The 17,208-nt window shown below is 44.8% G+C and overlaps 1 protein-coding gene across 2 annotated transcripts in view; it reads left to right on the plus strand.

The window, feature by feature from the left end:
* ENO4 (enolase 4) overlaps positions 1-17,208 on the plus strand; it is a 485,281-nt gene that overhangs the window by 273,306 nt on the left and 194,767 nt on the right. For both annotated transcript variants that reach the window (XM_086922915.1, XM_086922916.1), the window contains exon 10: positions 1,183-1,378. In XM_086922915.1, the coding sequence (XP_086779041.1) occupies positions 1,183-1,378 (196 nt within the window). The remainder of the gene's footprint in view (positions 1-1,182; positions 1,379-17,208) is intronic.

A 17,208-nucleotide genomic window follows, 5' to 3' on the forward strand; every position in this document is an offset into this window, starting at 1 on the left:
GCAATTTTTTATTTTCAAGTTTTTGTATTTGAAAATATCAGTGGGTTAAACATATTATTGATTTGTTTAACCCACTGAAATGGCCATGTGAGCAAAAGAGCGATGGGTTGGGATGCTACCATGAGTGATTGCCTGTAGTTAGACACATTGCAAGCATTCCTCTCCTCACCTTTTGTGTGTATAATGTTCCCGTTCCAACAGACTGTGGATTATCTGGTCATAAATGAGACTGTAATCCCACAAAAGAACAGGTTTTATCAAGTTGAGAATGGGCATCTAGATCAAAATTGGTTTAACCCCTTGGCTGCGATTTCACGGCAGTGCGGCACTTCCGCAAAATGAGCGGGGCTGCGTCGGCCGTTGGCCGACGGCAGCACTAGCGAGGTAGTGCCGAGGGCAGCACGCAAGGGGTTAAGCCCCAATTATGAGTTGTGCTAAGTGGAATTCCCATTTAGAATTCCTCTCAGCACATTTATCAGTAGGCCAGGGTTCCCATACCTGGATTTTCTGGGTTTGGCAACATGTGACCCAATTGTAATAGCGAGAGGTTCTGGCCAGTAAGTTTGTTTTTAGAAAAAATTGCATTGTAGCACGGGCCCACTTCCCTGCCCCACCCCAAGCCAGGTCACAGGGAGAGCATGTAATACATGTGTTCCAGGTAATGCATTTTATTCATGTAAAGAATGTAATGTCCCTTCTTGTCAGGCAACATCTTCTCCTTTACCCTTCGAATCCTCACGCAGCACAGTTGACCTCTCATGCATTTATCAGTTGCTTATAGCGTGTGGTAAATATATGTATTAAACCCAATGAAATCTGGAATTCCATGCAGAGTACTGGCAGGAAAAACAGTTCTCTGGAGTTATTCCCCCTTCTGTGGGATTTAACTTGTAACTGTAGGAATTCCATGTCAGGATTCTGGCCAGCATCGGAGATAACAACCACACAAAATCTTTTCGTTATGTGTAATATTGTTTCCCATGACACCGAGGGCCAGGTTGTGAAAAGGTTTCTAAAAAAATGATGCACTGTAACTTTTAAATAACAATAACAATGGTGGTGTACTTTCAGAATTTACACTAAAAGCCATGAATATTGTGAACTAGATTGATACTCATATGAACTGCATTCCTTTCTGCTATTTTCTTAATGTTGAGTCTATACATTTGTCTTTTCTTACAGGATGCTCAACAGTGGAACTACCTTTTCAGTGTTATTGGATCTAGATGCCGTCTTATTGCTGATGCTGCTTCTCAAAGCATTTCCAAGCTCTTAGAAAACCGTGGCATAAACACACCGACATCCAGTGGCTTGGTCATAAGGCATATTAATCAAACCACAGTGACTGACCTCTTGGATATCTTTCAGTATGTGGATGGTAAGTAAAGTAAGCTTTTTCAAAACAAAACTAACACTAAGGGCCTTTTGTGACACATGCATTGCTACAACATATTGTGCTAGGTACTGCACAAGGAATAGAAGGAACATATAGGTTCCTTTTGAAGTGTTGAAGGGAAGAAATCACTTTTACTGTTGTCAGTGTTCGAGTGAAGATACAGAGTGAGGTCTGACAGGACACTGCTTGGTTTTGTCATCTTTAAAGTTCCCATGATCCTGTTCATAGTCTCTTTCAAAATAATGTCGGTCAAGGGTGAAGTTACATCTTTGGATTGGGCAGAGATGTCCACCTACTAGAACTCTCCACCTCCACTTTTTAACCCCTGCACAAGGGAGATCTTTCGAGAGACGAGGAAACTACAGAAGAAGGTTGGACTAACACTCTGGTATATCCCTATCTGGAGAGGACTACAGGCTTGTACGTCTAGGAACTCTGTGGATTCTGTCTCTAGGACCATTGGCACTGGCCTACCCACTCTCTCTCTGGGAAAAAATAAATGCCTTGGACCATTCTGGACCAGTTCGGACTGGAGATAAACTAGGGAAGGGTTACTCCAAACTTCTGCAAGATACACCGGTGGATTGCAGGTGCCCAGGAGGCCTTGGCTCCTGGTGAGTGCAGTCGGGCAGTGTGGTATGGCTTGATGGCCACAGGTTGCTGTTGCTGGAGCTGGAAGATTGGGACAGGAGAGTACTAAAACGCGAAGGGCAAGAGGGCAGATGCCTGAGCCTTTGCTTCAGTGGAGGAAGAGCACTATCTAACCAAGTGCAAGAAAGAATTGACAAACATTTAGAGACCAGACAGCCCTTTTTTATACTCTTGGCAGATTGAATGCACCACAAGGCACAGAAAGCATGAAACCCCTTTAAATTTTGCCCATCAGGGTGTGAGAAAACACCAATTATTTCACCCACTCGTCTTCAGGTTGCACATTGGGTATCCATGGGCCACTGCACCCAGTGGTTCATTAGCTCAACCCCTTGGGACAGTAGTGCTCTAGGGCAACTCAACCCATGAGGAGCACACCACTCTTGATGGAGAAACAGCCCTTGAGACAGTCAGTGCCCCAGAAGGGGAGAAGTTAACTTATATGGTATGGCTCTCCAACGTTCATATTGGTCCAAGGTGAACCGAACCACCATCTGTCACCAAGCAGTAGAAGTCCCAGGGTCTGACAAAAATTGCCTGTTAGGCAGCTACAACCCGGCCAAAGCGTCGCACTTTATATCATGGGGAGCACGGCAGTACAGGGAGATATAGGGAGGAAACAGAAGCTGCCTCCCCGCCAGTAAAAAAGGCACCATGCCGGCACTAGGGCTCCCAGGTGGTCCGGGACCAACAGTACAGGTTCCCCACAGGGTGGTACAGGCACCTGTGTGGCCATTTTGAAGAAGAAAAATCCACATGCAAAGATGCTCTCCAGAAGGCACTGAATCCACTTAAAAATGTGCATATTTGGTGCAAATCTGGTGAAGGGTGCCCCAGCAGAGTGGCGAGATCATCGACGGAATTCATTTGTGTTTGGGGGTCATCCGAAAGCATCAGTGGGCCCTTTAAAAGATATACCCATAGACATTTCCATCTACCAGTTGGTGTATATTTGTTCATTTGTGCATACTATATGTTTTGTGTCTAATACAGTACTTTTCTTTGAAGCATGTACTGAACAGCGATGTATTAAGTGTTGTTACAGAATATCTAGCCCCCTGAGTAAGCCACAGCATGCTCGTAATGCTTGCTACCCTGAGAGCCAGGTGCCAAAAAAGGGTTCTTGGTTCCCAATTTGGAGGCCCAGAGAACGGAGGCCAAAGGATACAAGAGGTATAAAACCATCTTCTTTACAGTTGGGCCCAATACCTTTTGACTGCTCTGACACTTTCAATCCAGATTTCTAACATTGGTCGCCAGCACTGAGATTCACTAGTTTTCAGTTTCCGGCCGCTCCATTTTTTCGCACGCATTGGCTATTCTTGAAAACACATATATCAGAGTGGTAGGGTGGTGAGCGTGTTCAAAGATTTGTTTCAAAGAACTCTGGACAGAGAAGAGAAAGATTCTTGCCTCTTATGTTTTGGATGAATTCTTAGTTAAATGGTTTATAGACTTCATACATCGTGACCAATTTACATTTTTGGAATGATGTGATGGCAGGGATGGTTCTCCTAGAACTATTCCCATTAGGTGGATCCCAGGCCATAAGGACCTTTGAACCCCAGCAGTACACACACTATGTCTCTTTGAAAAATGTGGTGTACTATGTAAGTGTAGAGACTGTGAAAAGTATCCACATCACAGGGATTTGGTAGATGATTATGACCCTACTACTTGGGCTGGGGAGAGTGACTTGATTAGAACAGGCAGTTGTTGCTCATGTCAAGAGCAGGGCAAATTGGAAATAAAGTAGCTAACTCACAATAATTGTTTTGGAGAGACTTTCCTACCCCTGGCAAAGGCCAAGACCACAGGTTCATTTGGCTTAGAGTTCCACAGGTACTTCTCAGTATTCCTGTTAGAAGGATGAGGTGGCCCTGGGGAATTTTCTGTGTTGAGGGCATGAGAAAAGTATCAGGTACTGACATCCCCAAAGTTAGCTCTTGGGGATAGGAGCTGTCCATTTACCATGGATTTTATGAATTGCTACCCTAGTAATGAGGCTAGCTAAGCACTGTGCACATACCTTTGCCACTTGATCCTCAGGATATTGAATTATAGCAGTCTGAGGCTTACTCGGGGATGCAGTGTTGGGTAGACACTCAGAACTAAATGCAATATCCAATAACATTAAAAATTCAAGTTCGAGCTAGTCCTTTTCCTTAGAAAATAAAAAGTTCTCATCTACAACACATAACTGTACATAATCATCAGAAGGTACTTTATTTGGTACACAGTTATCAGTTAAGAGCTACTGTGGGATAGGATATAGCCTGCAAAGACAAGAATGCAAATCATAGATGTGTTGCTGTGGGGTAAGTAGTAGGTAATGTTCAACTATTGATCCCCCAGATCCTGCTGACCCCTCTCCAGAGTTGTGAATAAATCAGCCCCAAAATGAGATTTCTACCCTTGCTTGTGACATTACCAGGCCAGGCCTGGAAGTCCTGGTGGGGTATGAGACTGGGCTATTCCAGATGTCTACACAAGGTTCACCATGAACATTTACAATGACTCTGCCATGAACCTCAGAAAAAGGTCACACTGCTGCAGTAAACCCTCCAAAACGTCCTGCTCTTTTGTGAAAATGCACTGTTGGTTTCAGTGCAAAGAGCAGGACCGTGATGGGAGCCCACAAAAGGTCAGATAATGTCTGTGGGTGGAGAATTACCAGATTGAAGGAGGTGTCTCAGAGGGCCAGGGACGCAAATCATTCCTCCACATTAAGGGCCAGCAGAACTTGGTTGAGGGACACCATCTTGAATGTGTTTTTTTCAAATATACAGGTTCAAGAAGTGAAATTTGTAGATGGGCCTCAGACCCCTATCCTCCCTAGGGACGAGGAAGTCGGGGAGTAAAATCTTGTGCCTCTTTCTTGCAGAACCATCGCCTCTATGTTCCCCTTGTTCAGTAGGGTTGGAACTTATGCCTCTAAAGTCAAAGCATGTGTATGGGGAACTTGTTCTGGTGGAGGAAGGGTGGTCCTGGAGGGGTAAAAATGGGCATGGGATAGTGCTTGGCGATTCATTGGATGACTCAATGATCCATCAGGCTGATCTCTCAGTTGGTGGGCGGAATAAGTCTCTCATCCACTGCAGATGGCAGTGTAATGGAAGAGTCAAAGAGGTTATGTGTCAGCAGAGCCAGCATGGCAGGGACTGGAGTTCTGGACTTTTTGGTTCCGTCCAGAGGTGTCGGGGATAACACCCGAAGACCCCGGAGTTCCACCTGTCTTGGTGCACAAATAAACAGAAACACGGGCTTCTCGATGGTGGCGTCAAAGACCAAAGGTTTATTACTGCAGGGACACAGAAGTCACAGAAACTACACAAAGCAGTATCTAGGAGCCTGTTCGATTTGTACAAAAAGGTTTGCTCCTTATATACTAAAATTTGAGCTTGAGGCAAATTCTTTACATGTAATACATTCCCAAACCTTTGTGTCCTAAACAATAAATATTTGGCGTTGCACAGGAATCGTCGACAATATCTGATGTCAAAACATTACGAACGAGGGGTTCCCACTTTTCCATCATAATCTCATGTCAACTTTTCATTCAAGACCCGGACCGCCTCATCGTAAATTTCGTTACCTCCCCCTAATAAAGGCCCAGAAGGAAAGGAGCAGAGCCAGGTGCAGAAGATAGAAAAGCAGGATAAGGGATGTTTGTGGGTTGTAAATGGGCAAGGCTACCAGCTTCGGCCGCCTAATCATGATCAGGCCAACGAACACGAGAACCAGTATAGCAGGACTAGCCTTAGGCAGAGGAGGCAGCCTTTGTCGAGTCATGCAGCCACAGCGTGTTCTGGTCCAAGGTGCACGTGTTACCGGAAAGGTGAATCACCGGCTAAGCCTACGTGTCCTTAATCGAAATTGAGTAATCAGGGGTTATTGCGTATGTGAGGGCAAGAAACACAAAATGGCTGCCATGATCTAAGATGGATGCCATGGGTAGATCGGAAATGTGTTTGTAACAGGAGTACTCTTGCTTGTAGCATAGCGAAAACACCAGGATATGCTAGATGGATCATTTGCGGTTCGCTGATACCAATATTATGTATTTCCGACAATATTGAAAACACGGGTTCAAATTGTCACGGAAACTCAGACCCTCCTTTTGCCCTTACATAGGCAATTACTCAGTCTATGTCAGAATCTAACTCTATGCTCATCAGGTCAGTGATATGCTGTTGTATCATCATCCTTTCTCGTGCCTTTTCTCCAAACGCAGGTGGTTTTCTGAAACAGGTTGCAGCACAGAGAGTACACAAAGCGGGACCACACTGGATAATCAGGCAGCATGAGAATAGGAATACTAAGATGACACCAATGACCATCAGAACCTTCCATCCCCACGCTGATATCAGAGTCCACAACCACTCTATGAAGGACCAGTTTCCCTTGTCTACGTGTATAGAGTCGGAAATCTTGTGTAGCTTAGAGATCGCCTCATAGACTGTTGGAGCATTGTTGGGAATAAAGACACAGCAGCTCGATTGGATCATTCTGCATACCCCACCTCGATCTGCAAGTATTACGTCTAGAACCATACGGTTCTGCAACGTCATGAGTCTATCCGCCTGAAGCTCAGCTGTCAAATTGCTAAGGGCACCAGCAGTTTCGGTAATAGTAGATTCAACTACCCGTGTTAGCTGACGTATGTTTCTACTATTGGCCATAGGCCCCCAGAACGAAAGGAAACCTTTGAAGAAGTCTCCAGCTTCCTGACCAGCGGTGTCTTCCTTACTGAAAACACCTCTTGCTACTCTGGTCTTGTGATAATCAGATGAAGGAGTGTATGTTGGAGGCAACAACCGAGCAATATAACATGAACCTGAAAAGTCAGCAGGCAACCATGTATACGCTCTGTCTTGACAGATGAAGTAGGTACCCCTAGCAGTAAGAAAAGCGGGGGAAGAGTTAGACGGAAACACATAAGTCTCAACGCACTCACTCCTCCCTAGCAGAGCTCTCGGATTTCTCCCATTACCTTGCAAACAGACCTGACCTCGGTGAGGTACGACCCAGATTGGAGTTGAGCTTTTACGCTTGCTTTCTCCCAAACTAAGGCGATACTCTGAAGAATTCCAACTCAAATATACTTTTAATTCGTCTCTAGGGTAAGATGGAGTGTTATTGACGTCCTTGATCATATCAATAATACCCTGAACTAGAGCTTTGTTGGCAGAGTTATATTTAGTGGAACGTGGTGGACGCGGAGGATAGGTTTCAAGGGCATAAGCAAAGATGGTTTGAAAGGCCTGAAATGATCCATTATAGCTAAAAGGCAAAACCAAATAGGGAATACCTTTATCCATAGTGTGGGGTATCAAGCCACACACCCAGCAGTCTGTAGTGTTAACTACCAGTTGGTGTTGGTGCAAGAGCTGTACGAAAGTGTTATTGATAAATTCTGAGCGTCGAGCTTGCTCATGTTCAGGAAACGAGTGAAAAGAGTGTATAGAAGAAACAGTAGAGGTAGAAGGGTCAAGGGGAGGTACTGTCGTTACCGGCACAAAGATTAAATTTATACTGAAAACGATTCCACCCACCAACGTTATTAAAACAATTAAAAATGTAATAGCACATTGCATCAGAAAACATTTACTATGAAGGATTCTGTAAAGTCAGTTTCTGCGAACATAAATCACGTTTTCTCGTTGCAGCGCAGGAAGCTCCATCTTCTACAATCCGCTTGCGACCACTGATGATGTGTACGTAGATGAAAATGCCTCTATTAGCCCTGGGAGTTCCCAGAACCAACAGAAAGATCGACCTTGTGTCTGACCCCCGCAGATTCAACTAGGCACACAGCCACGACCCTACGGCTACCCAGACGGCAAGGCAATTTTAAAAACAATAAAACAATAGCAAACTTCCTGGCTGGAGGCAAAAGTTCAGAATTTCAAATATCACAATAGGCAGTTTCCTGCTTTATTTGTCCATATTACGAGATCGTAAGTTGTATCTTAGTTTTGCAGGAACCGTTTGATCAGGAAACAGTGTGTTGTCAGTAGAGGTTGCAATGTTCAAGTTCGCAGATGGCAAAGTTTCTTCTGATGCAGAGGGCAAGTGTTCAGGAATCAAAGAAGTAGTTTCAGGAGGAGAGTCAGAGTTCGAAGTGTCAGTTATCAATTCGGCATCGCTGAAAGGGACAAACTTGGGTGTTTGCTCGAATTCAGAGGCACCAATTCCCTTCTTAATCCAGTTGTCATAAGGAAGTGGCAGGGGCACACGTTTGACATGGGTCGCATGGATCCAATGCTTGCGACCAGCCACACGAACAGCAGTTCTCGTCGCCAATAACACCTGGAAGGGGCCAACAAATCTGGGCTGAAGGTTCTTCGTCCTCGCAAAGTTTCTCACCACAACGTGGTCACCTGGTTTCAGCTGATGACCTGGACTCTCCGGTGGCTTTGGCAATGCATCGAAAACCTGTTGGTGAATAAGACTCAATTTAGCAGTCAAGTCGTAAAGGTAATCAATCAACATTGGATATTCCAGAGAACAAAATTCCTTTGGCCTTGGCACTCCCCAAATATTAGCAGGACGGCCAAAGACAATTTCATATGGACTAAGCCCTACTCTAGAATGCACAGTCGCTCTCGTGGATAACAAAGCCAAGGGTAGTGCGTCTGGCCAGGATAAACCCGTGGATGCCTGTATTTTAGCTAGTTTTAGTTTGAGGGTGCCATTGTAACCTCAACTAAACCAGCAGACTGGGGATGGTTTGCACTGTGGAACTTTTGTTTTATGCCTAAACCGGCACACACACTCTGCATAACTTTCCCTATAAACTCACTTCCGTTATCTGACCATACAATCCGTGGCATTCCGTACCTAGGGAAATATTCTTTGAGAAGAATTTTGGCAGTTGATAGGGCAGTGTTGTCTTTCAGTGGATATGCTTCAATCCATCTGGAAAATGCACAAACTACCACCAGGACGTACTTTAAGTTATTACAACGATCCATGTGTATGAAATCTAACTGAATTACTTCAAAGGGGCAGGAAGGTGGCGCGAAGTGACCAGCAGGTGTAGGGGTTCCCTTGCCAGGATTATGCATCAGGCATACCATACAATTTTTCACCACTCTTTCTGCACATTTACTAATCCCATCATTCTTCCAGACTGGAGCCAACATTTTACAGATTCCTTTAGAACTTATGTGCGCTACTCCATGTGCCATTGTCACCACAGCGAGCACGTACGCATCAGGCAACATCCAACGCTGTTGTTCCGACAAATCAATCCAACACCCACTCGAATCCAACTTGCCCGTACTTTCTTTCCATGCACGCTTTTCCTCCTCAGTTGCCTCTTTCTGAATCTTTCACACTTTCCACTGTATCCTCACACATTCCAGACTCAGAAATCCATCTTGCAGACGTTGCAACATACATTCTACTCATCATATTTCTAGCTGTCTGCTTAGCGATCTCGTCAGCAAAAGCATTCCCACGACCAACATCATCCGTGATTGCTTTATGCGCACTGCATTTCACAATCGCAACTTCAGTCGGCAAGGTTAGAGATTCCAATAAGTCATTAACTAGCTGACCATGTTGAATCTTAGTCCCATGGGACGTAATGAAACCTCTTTCTTTCCACAAACGGCCAAAATTATGGGCCACGCCGAACGCGTACTGACTATCTGTGAACACATTCACTCTCTTTCCTTCAGCTAAAACACACGCTCTCGTTAGAGCGATTAACTCTGCAGCTTGGGCAGAATTCTGACTCACTCTCGCAGTCTCCACAATCGTACTCAAAGTCGTCACTGCATAGGCAGCAGTCACATCACCATTCTCCAATTTGAAGCATGACCCATCAACATACAACGTGCCATCTGGATCTGACAACGGAGTGTCTTTTAAATCAATTGATTAGCCGGCAACAGTGTTGCTGGATTCAATACATTGCATCTTTTGATCTGAATATGACTCGCTAACAGTGTCAGCTCATAACCAGATAATCTAGCACTGGTAAGATGTTGCGTCTTGGTTCGGTTCATGAGTGTGTCCACAGCATGAGGAACCATGACCACTAGCATGTTATTCATCACCAAACCAGCAGATTGTCGAATGGAAGCCGCAGCTGCTGCTGTAGCTCTCAAGCAACTAGGCAACGCTCTAGCTACCGGATCTAATGTTGATGAGAAATACGCACAAGGGCGTTGTTTATCACCAAATCTCTGTGTCAGAACACTCAACGCGCAACCTTCTCTTTCGTGAACATAGAGCGTGAATGGCTTGCTGTAATCGGGTGTACCTAATACAGGAGCTGAACATAGTGCATTTCGTAACTCAGAAAAACTCTCCTGACATTCAGCAGACCATGGCACCGGACTCGGAACATTTTTCCCAGTCAAAGCTACCAATGGTTTTGCTAAAAGAGAAAAATTTGGGATCCACTGCCTACAGTAGGAGGTAATACCTAGAAAGGCACGTACTTCTCTCTGTGTACGAGGAACACTCATCTGCGTAATTGTTTTTATTCTCTCTGGGGTCAACTTCCTTCCCTCCTTTGACAAGAGATGACCTAGGTAGGTCACTTCTTGGCAGCAATATTGCATTTTCGAGGGTGACACCTTGTGATTCAAATTAGACAAATGATGCAATAGAGAAATCGTAGCTGCTTTGCAAGTTTCCTTGTCATCAGCTGCCACTAGAAGGTCATCGACATACTGCACTAGAGTAGAACCTGGAGGAAGTACAAAGGAATCTAACTGACTTTTTAATGCCTGACTATAAATGGATGGGCTCTCACAATAACCTTGTGGAGCGCGTTTAAATCTGAAACTTCGACCTCCTAGACAGAAGCCGAAAATATCTCTGCTTTCCTCGGCTATCGGAATGCTGAAAAAGGCATTCTTTAAGTCGATGACTGAAAACCATGTGGCTGTAGCAGGAATCAATGTTAACAAGGCAGTGATGTCTGGAACCACGGGAAACTGCGGAACCACAATTTTATTAACCTCTCTAAGATCGATAACGAATCTATATACTGGAGGCTTTGAAGGATCAGTACGCTTTAAAATCGGCAATACAGGACTATTACAGACGTTTCCTCTAGTTTCTTCAACCACACCTTTCTTAATCAAATCTTGCACAATTAATAGAAGTGCACGTTCACCTTCATTAGAGATCTTGTATTGAGGAATTCGTGGGAATTTGACATTTGTTTTCAAAGTAACTACATATGGTGGTATTTCTAAAAGGCCTACATCGTTAGGACCAGTCGCCCAAAGAGTATCAGGGAGTGAACGCAGCTCCGGCGGGAGTGCATTCATAGACAAGTACATCGGAGAGGTGATTCTTTTACCCAATGTAAGCTGTACTCCTGACGGAGAACAGTACAATGTCGCATATAGGCGTTTTAACAAGTCTAAACCAAGCAGATTTTCATTACAACCTGTCGTCAAAATTAAGGGTGCTTTCAATTGACACGGTCCAACAGAAATAGACAAAGGACCAGATACAGGGTTATAAACAGGGGCGCCTGAAAAACCTACAGAGACATTTGTTAAGCCGGACAAAGGTGCGCCAGGGAGTTTCGCATGAATGATAGAACTTTTTGCTGCACCAGTATCCAACAGAAACGGTTCGACTACACCTGATGTTGCTACTGCGACATAAGGCCCACTCTGATCCACTGGAACTGATACTACTCCCTCTCTCTGTCCATGGCTGTTCTAGTACTCATTTTGTTGAAATCCCTCAACGTTTTCACAATAGTCCTCAACATGATACTGTTGAGATCTATTTTGTTGGGCAGACTGTCCATTCCGCTGATCAAAGTGATTGGAAGGGCGATCATTTGTTTGTGGAGGCATAGTACCTCTTCCTCGACCTCTAGAATTCTGCACAAAACCACCACGACCTCTCTGAGCTGCTGCTGCGTTATTTTGCGCTAAGACTGGACACTCATTTTTATAATGACCCTCTTTCTTACAATACGCACATTGATTCCACTGGTATTGTGGTCTCTGAGAACCATAATCTGTCCTTTGATACAACCCTTGCTGTGTATTATTCTGATTCATGCGAGGCGGATATGCCTGTTGTAAAAGAACTTTAGTCTTTAAGTCTTTCGTTTTCTTATCTGATTTCTCTTTCTCCTCTTTATCCCTGTTTTCATAATATTGTGCAGTTGCAAGTATTTGCGCAGTTGTAGAGACAGCCCACGCACTCTCGGAATCTTTCAATTTGTTGCAGAGCTCTGGTAGTAAATTGTGTACAAATTTATCGACAAATAATCTCTGTCCTCCTTCTGTGCTCATATCCTGACCACTGTGATCTACAAAAGTTTCTTCGAACCTCGTGAAAAAGTCGGAGACACTTTCGTCTTTCTTTTGCCTGCATGCGGACAACTTGTCCCAATTAACACGCAATGCTGGCATCAGAGTCTTCATTAAGTCGATTATCCTACCTGGCAGATTAGCAATTAGAGGTTCGGGTTTGGAACCACCTATCTGCTGACCATCCGCTGCTATGATAGCTGCCCAGTCACCACCTAGGGCAACTGGATGATTCTCTTTACGAATTTTAGCCCAAATTGGTTGCGGAACTACATTCCCAAATAACATGTCAATGTCCGCTAGATTCATTACACACGCCTCAACTGTTTGTGCTAACTCCTTATAATATCCGGCAGGATTTTTACGCGGATCTGGCAAGGCCTGTTTCACTGCCAATACTTCGGCTCGCTTCCACGGAATGTGTATCCACACTCTCTGGAATTGGGCCGGAGCGGCTGCAATACCACGATTCGCATCAGCTTGCACAGCTTCACGCCAAATAGGTGGGACCTCTCTCATTGGATATTGGCGATTATGCTTCGTATTACTTTTCTCTAAGTCCCTCGGAGAGCGAAGTGATGGATCATTCCTATAACTCAAAATCAGCTCCATCGCTTCTTTTGTATTTTGACCTACTATCATTCCTGCAGCAAACTCTTTCTGAACCTTAATTAAGTCTTCTAAATTTGTTTCAGAGTCATCTTCTTCTAGTTCCTCACGTAAAAGAGAGCACATCTCGTCGAAGACATATCGTTGTGTTGGTTCGTTCCACTGCATAAATGTATCTAGTACATCTCTCGTACTATATCTCCTACTCTTCGTAATCCATCTGAGAGCCGTGGAATCTAATATTCCCCGTTCCTCAGTACTTGGGAGCTGACTACGTCTTTGCACAGACTCAGAAGTAGGAGTCTTAATTAAAGATTTATAGAAGGGAGACAGAATGTTAGAGACAGAATCAGTGATTCTTCGACGAACAGAAAGCGGAGTCATAATACTAGCAGATGTAGAAAACACAGTAGCAGTTGGAACAGATAGTACAGGGACAGTAGGGGTATCAAGTAAGGTAGCTTGTGAAGCAGTAGGTGTAAGCAATATAGGTATAGGCAAAGAAGTCGGCAACCCAGGAAGAGGAGGTGCCGTAGGAACATTTACATTAACCACAGGAGGTGTAGGAGCTTGATTCTGAGGGGCAGGAGCAGGAATACCAGGTTGTCCAGCAACCGGCAATTGAGCATTTGGTACAGGTGGAGCCGTAGCACCTTGTGCATACGGTGGAGGTGACCGTAATAAGTAAGACAACAGAGGATCATTTTCGGGGTCCTTTACTATCTTAGTTGTACTCGATGGCAAGGCAGGATAGCACTTGTCTATTGCCAAATTACGTTCTCTAGTAGCTATCTCCATTGCTTTCTCAGACTCGTTATCTTGCAGCTGCTTAGCCGCTTGTTCTAAAGTTAACTCTTGCTCTTTCTGTTCTTTTTTCAACCTTTTAATTTCTCTCTGTTTAGATTCTTTTCGCCAGAAACGGAAAGAATCAAACATTGCCGGCCGGGCTTTCTTCTTAAACAATTTTACTTCTAAATTGTCAAGAACTTCAGGTTCAAAACTACCATGTAGTGGCCAACTAAGGACACCATCTTTTTCTGTGTATCGGACCCACACCTCATTATAAGATATAGGACCCACTCCAAACTTACAATAAAGATCATATAGGGGAGTTCCGATCGGAGGAACCAGACATGAGTCCTCCAAGCGGGAATCACTGTTGCAACCAAAGCACGACAACATACAATTTTTCCGACTTACCATTTTATAATCCGGAACACAGAACAAACAAACACAAACAGGAATGTGCACTCGAACCAAGAACTTAGGCCTACCAAAAGCGAACAAATGTATCGATACCCAAACTAAAACAATAGATTATCGTAACCAGAACAACCAGTGATAATCTTACGAAACCAAACCAAACCAAGAACCAAAAGGATTTTAACAACCCTTACGAAGCAACCAACTAGCAACCACTAAATACTTAACTGAGGCACTGAAGACGTCACCAAGGAGAAACCCGTCACGTTTTGCCGTACTAAGGACTGCACCTCGGGTCCAAGACAGGGCGACGGTCAAGGCAACGGACCACTGCAGCCGTCCTGAACGGGAACCCTCGTGGAAGAGAACTTCGGGCCACTTTTGCGATATACCGGGATCGATGAAGTGGGGCGCCTCCCTCAGGAATCTTCACACGAAGCTTCTCGAACTCTTCAGGCTTCTGGACCGGTACCGAATGACGTCGCCCTACGTTGGGCGCCAATTGGAGTTCTGGACTTTTTGGTTCCGTCCAGAGGTGTCAGGGATAACACCCGAAGACCCCGGAGTTCCACCTGTCTCGGTGCACAAATAAACAGAAACACGGGCTTCTCGATGGTGGCGTCAAAGACCAAAGGTTTATTACTGCAGGGACACAGAAGTCACAGAAACTACACAAAGCAGTATCTAGGAGCCTGTTCGATTTGTACAAAAAGGTTTGCTCCTTATATACTAAAATTTGAGCTTGAGGCAAATTCTTTACATGTAATACATTCCCAAACCTTTGTGTCCTAAACAATAAATATTTGGCGTTGCACAGGAATCGTCGACAATATCTGATGTCAAAACATTACGAACGAGGGGTTCCCACTTTTCCATCATAATCTCATGTCAACTTTTCATTCAAGACCCGGACCGCCTCATCGTAAATTTCGTTACCTCCCCCTAATAAAGGCCCAGAAGGAAAGGAGCGGAGCCAGGTGCAGAAGATAGAAAAGCAGGATAAGGGATGTTTGTGGGTTGTAAATGGGCAAGGCTACCAGCTTCGGCCGCCTAATCATGATCAGGCCAACGAACACGAGAACCAGTATAGCAGGACTAGCCTTAGGCAGAGGAGGCAGCCTTTGTCGAGTCATGCAGCCACAGCGTGTTCTGGTCCAAGGTGCACGTGTTACCGGAAAGGTGAATCACCGGCTAAGCCTACGTGTCCTTAATCGAAATTGAGTAATCAGGGGTTATTGCGTATGTGAGGGCAAGAAACACAAAATGGCTGCCATGATCTAAGATGGATGCCATGGGTAGATCGGAAATGTGTTTGTAACAGGAGTACTCTTGCTTGTAGCATAGCGAAAACACCAGGATATGCTAGATGGATCATTTGCGGTTCGCTGATACCAATATTATGTATTTCCGACAATATTGAAAACACGGGTTCAAATTGTCACGGAACCTCAGGACTAGATCTTCTGCTGATAGCATCCCCTAAATCCACCCCTGCCTCGAAATGTGGTGAAGGTTGCTGCTGCTTTTGTGGTTATGCCCTGGAGAAGCTTCAGTATGCACTGTAAGGTTGATGGAACTGCCTCACTGAAGAACCCCAGGCCCACGAGTGAGCCATTGCTTTGCTAAATTCGGTGCATGTTATGTTATGTTATGTATTTGTTTAAGGGCGAACAGCTGCCCCAGCAACGAGGCGTCCCGGCGCTAATAACCATAAAATAACTGCTGAGGGGAATGGGGAGGGAGAAACGAGATGGCCTAGGACAGTGGGAACAGATGAGTTTTAATTGCCTTCCGGAAAGCGGACAAGTTATTCAGGGAGCGAATGTTCAGTGGTAGGGAGTTCCAAAGTTTTGCCCCCAGAACTTTGAAGGAGCGGCCGCCAATACGGCAGAGCTTCGTTCGAGGAATAGTCACAAGATGTTGACCTAAGGAATGCAGATTGCATTAAGGGATGTAAGGTACTAAGAGCGGGCGTAGAAGTTCAGGACATTCTGATTTAAGAATTTTAAAAGCAATAGTGAGGGTCTTAAATTGAATTCGAGATTCGATAGGTAGCCAGTGTAATCTTTGAATAGTAGCTCTGACGGAGCACCTAAGGGGGAGGCCCACCACGGCCCTTGTCGCTGAGTTCTGTACACGTTGCAGCCGTGCTGTCTCTGCTTTATTGGCGCCTAAAAAAAGAACACTGGCATAGTCCAACCGGGAGAGAATGATGGATTGAACAATTAGCTGGCGCGTTTTGGAATCAAAGAAACCGAGTATCGGGTTGAGGCTCCTCAGCAGGCCCACACAAGTAGCTGCCACTTTCTTTGTGTGGGTCTGAAAACTAAGCGAGGAGTCCAGCCAGACGCCCAAGTTTTTCACCAGAGTTTTCGGTGATGGGATGGGGCCCAGCAAGGAAGGCCACCAGTGATCACTCCAATAACTGGATTTTTCCGAGGAGCAGCACCTCCGTTTTCCCTGCGTTAAGCTGTAGGGAGGAGTTAGCCTGCTGGCCAAACAGCTGCTCCCTACCAAGGGGCATGCTCATGAGTGTTGTCTGGCCATCTAATGAGAAGCCAGTAGGACACGTCCACGTGTGGCAGCGCTGCGTTGCATCCCTGCTCATGGACTGAGCCATGGTGCCCACAGAGTCCACGCCACACTACAGGATTTGTAATATTCTGCATCTTCTTTCACATTCACATTTCTAAATACAGATGATATCATTACAATACATTATGTGTACTTAGGTACATTTCCCAGAATTGACGCAACCCAAGTTATATGGGAATCACCTGGAACTAAAAACTTGTTTTTTAGTCTCAAAGCTTAATTGACCTAATCTGAAATGAGGTTGCTTAAAAAGACTGCAGAAAAATATCATGATACCTTAGCTGCACGCCACAAAAATCTACAATAAGCCTGGGCCATCAGTTTATTCTAAAAGGCACACTTAGTAGTTTAAAAACTATGGGATTCTTTCCGCATTACATAAGAGAAAGATAATTGTCAATATTGTCGCTCCATTCCAACCAATGTATCTGATAGGCTGGTGGGCCGGAA

This window comes from Lissotriton vulgaris, chromosome 5, assembly GCF_964263255.1.
Source record: "Lissotriton vulgaris chromosome 5, aLisVul1.2, whole genome shotgun sequence".
Taxonomy (NCBI): domain Eukaryota; kingdom Metazoa; phylum Chordata; class Amphibia; order Caudata; family Salamandridae; genus Lissotriton; species Lissotriton vulgaris.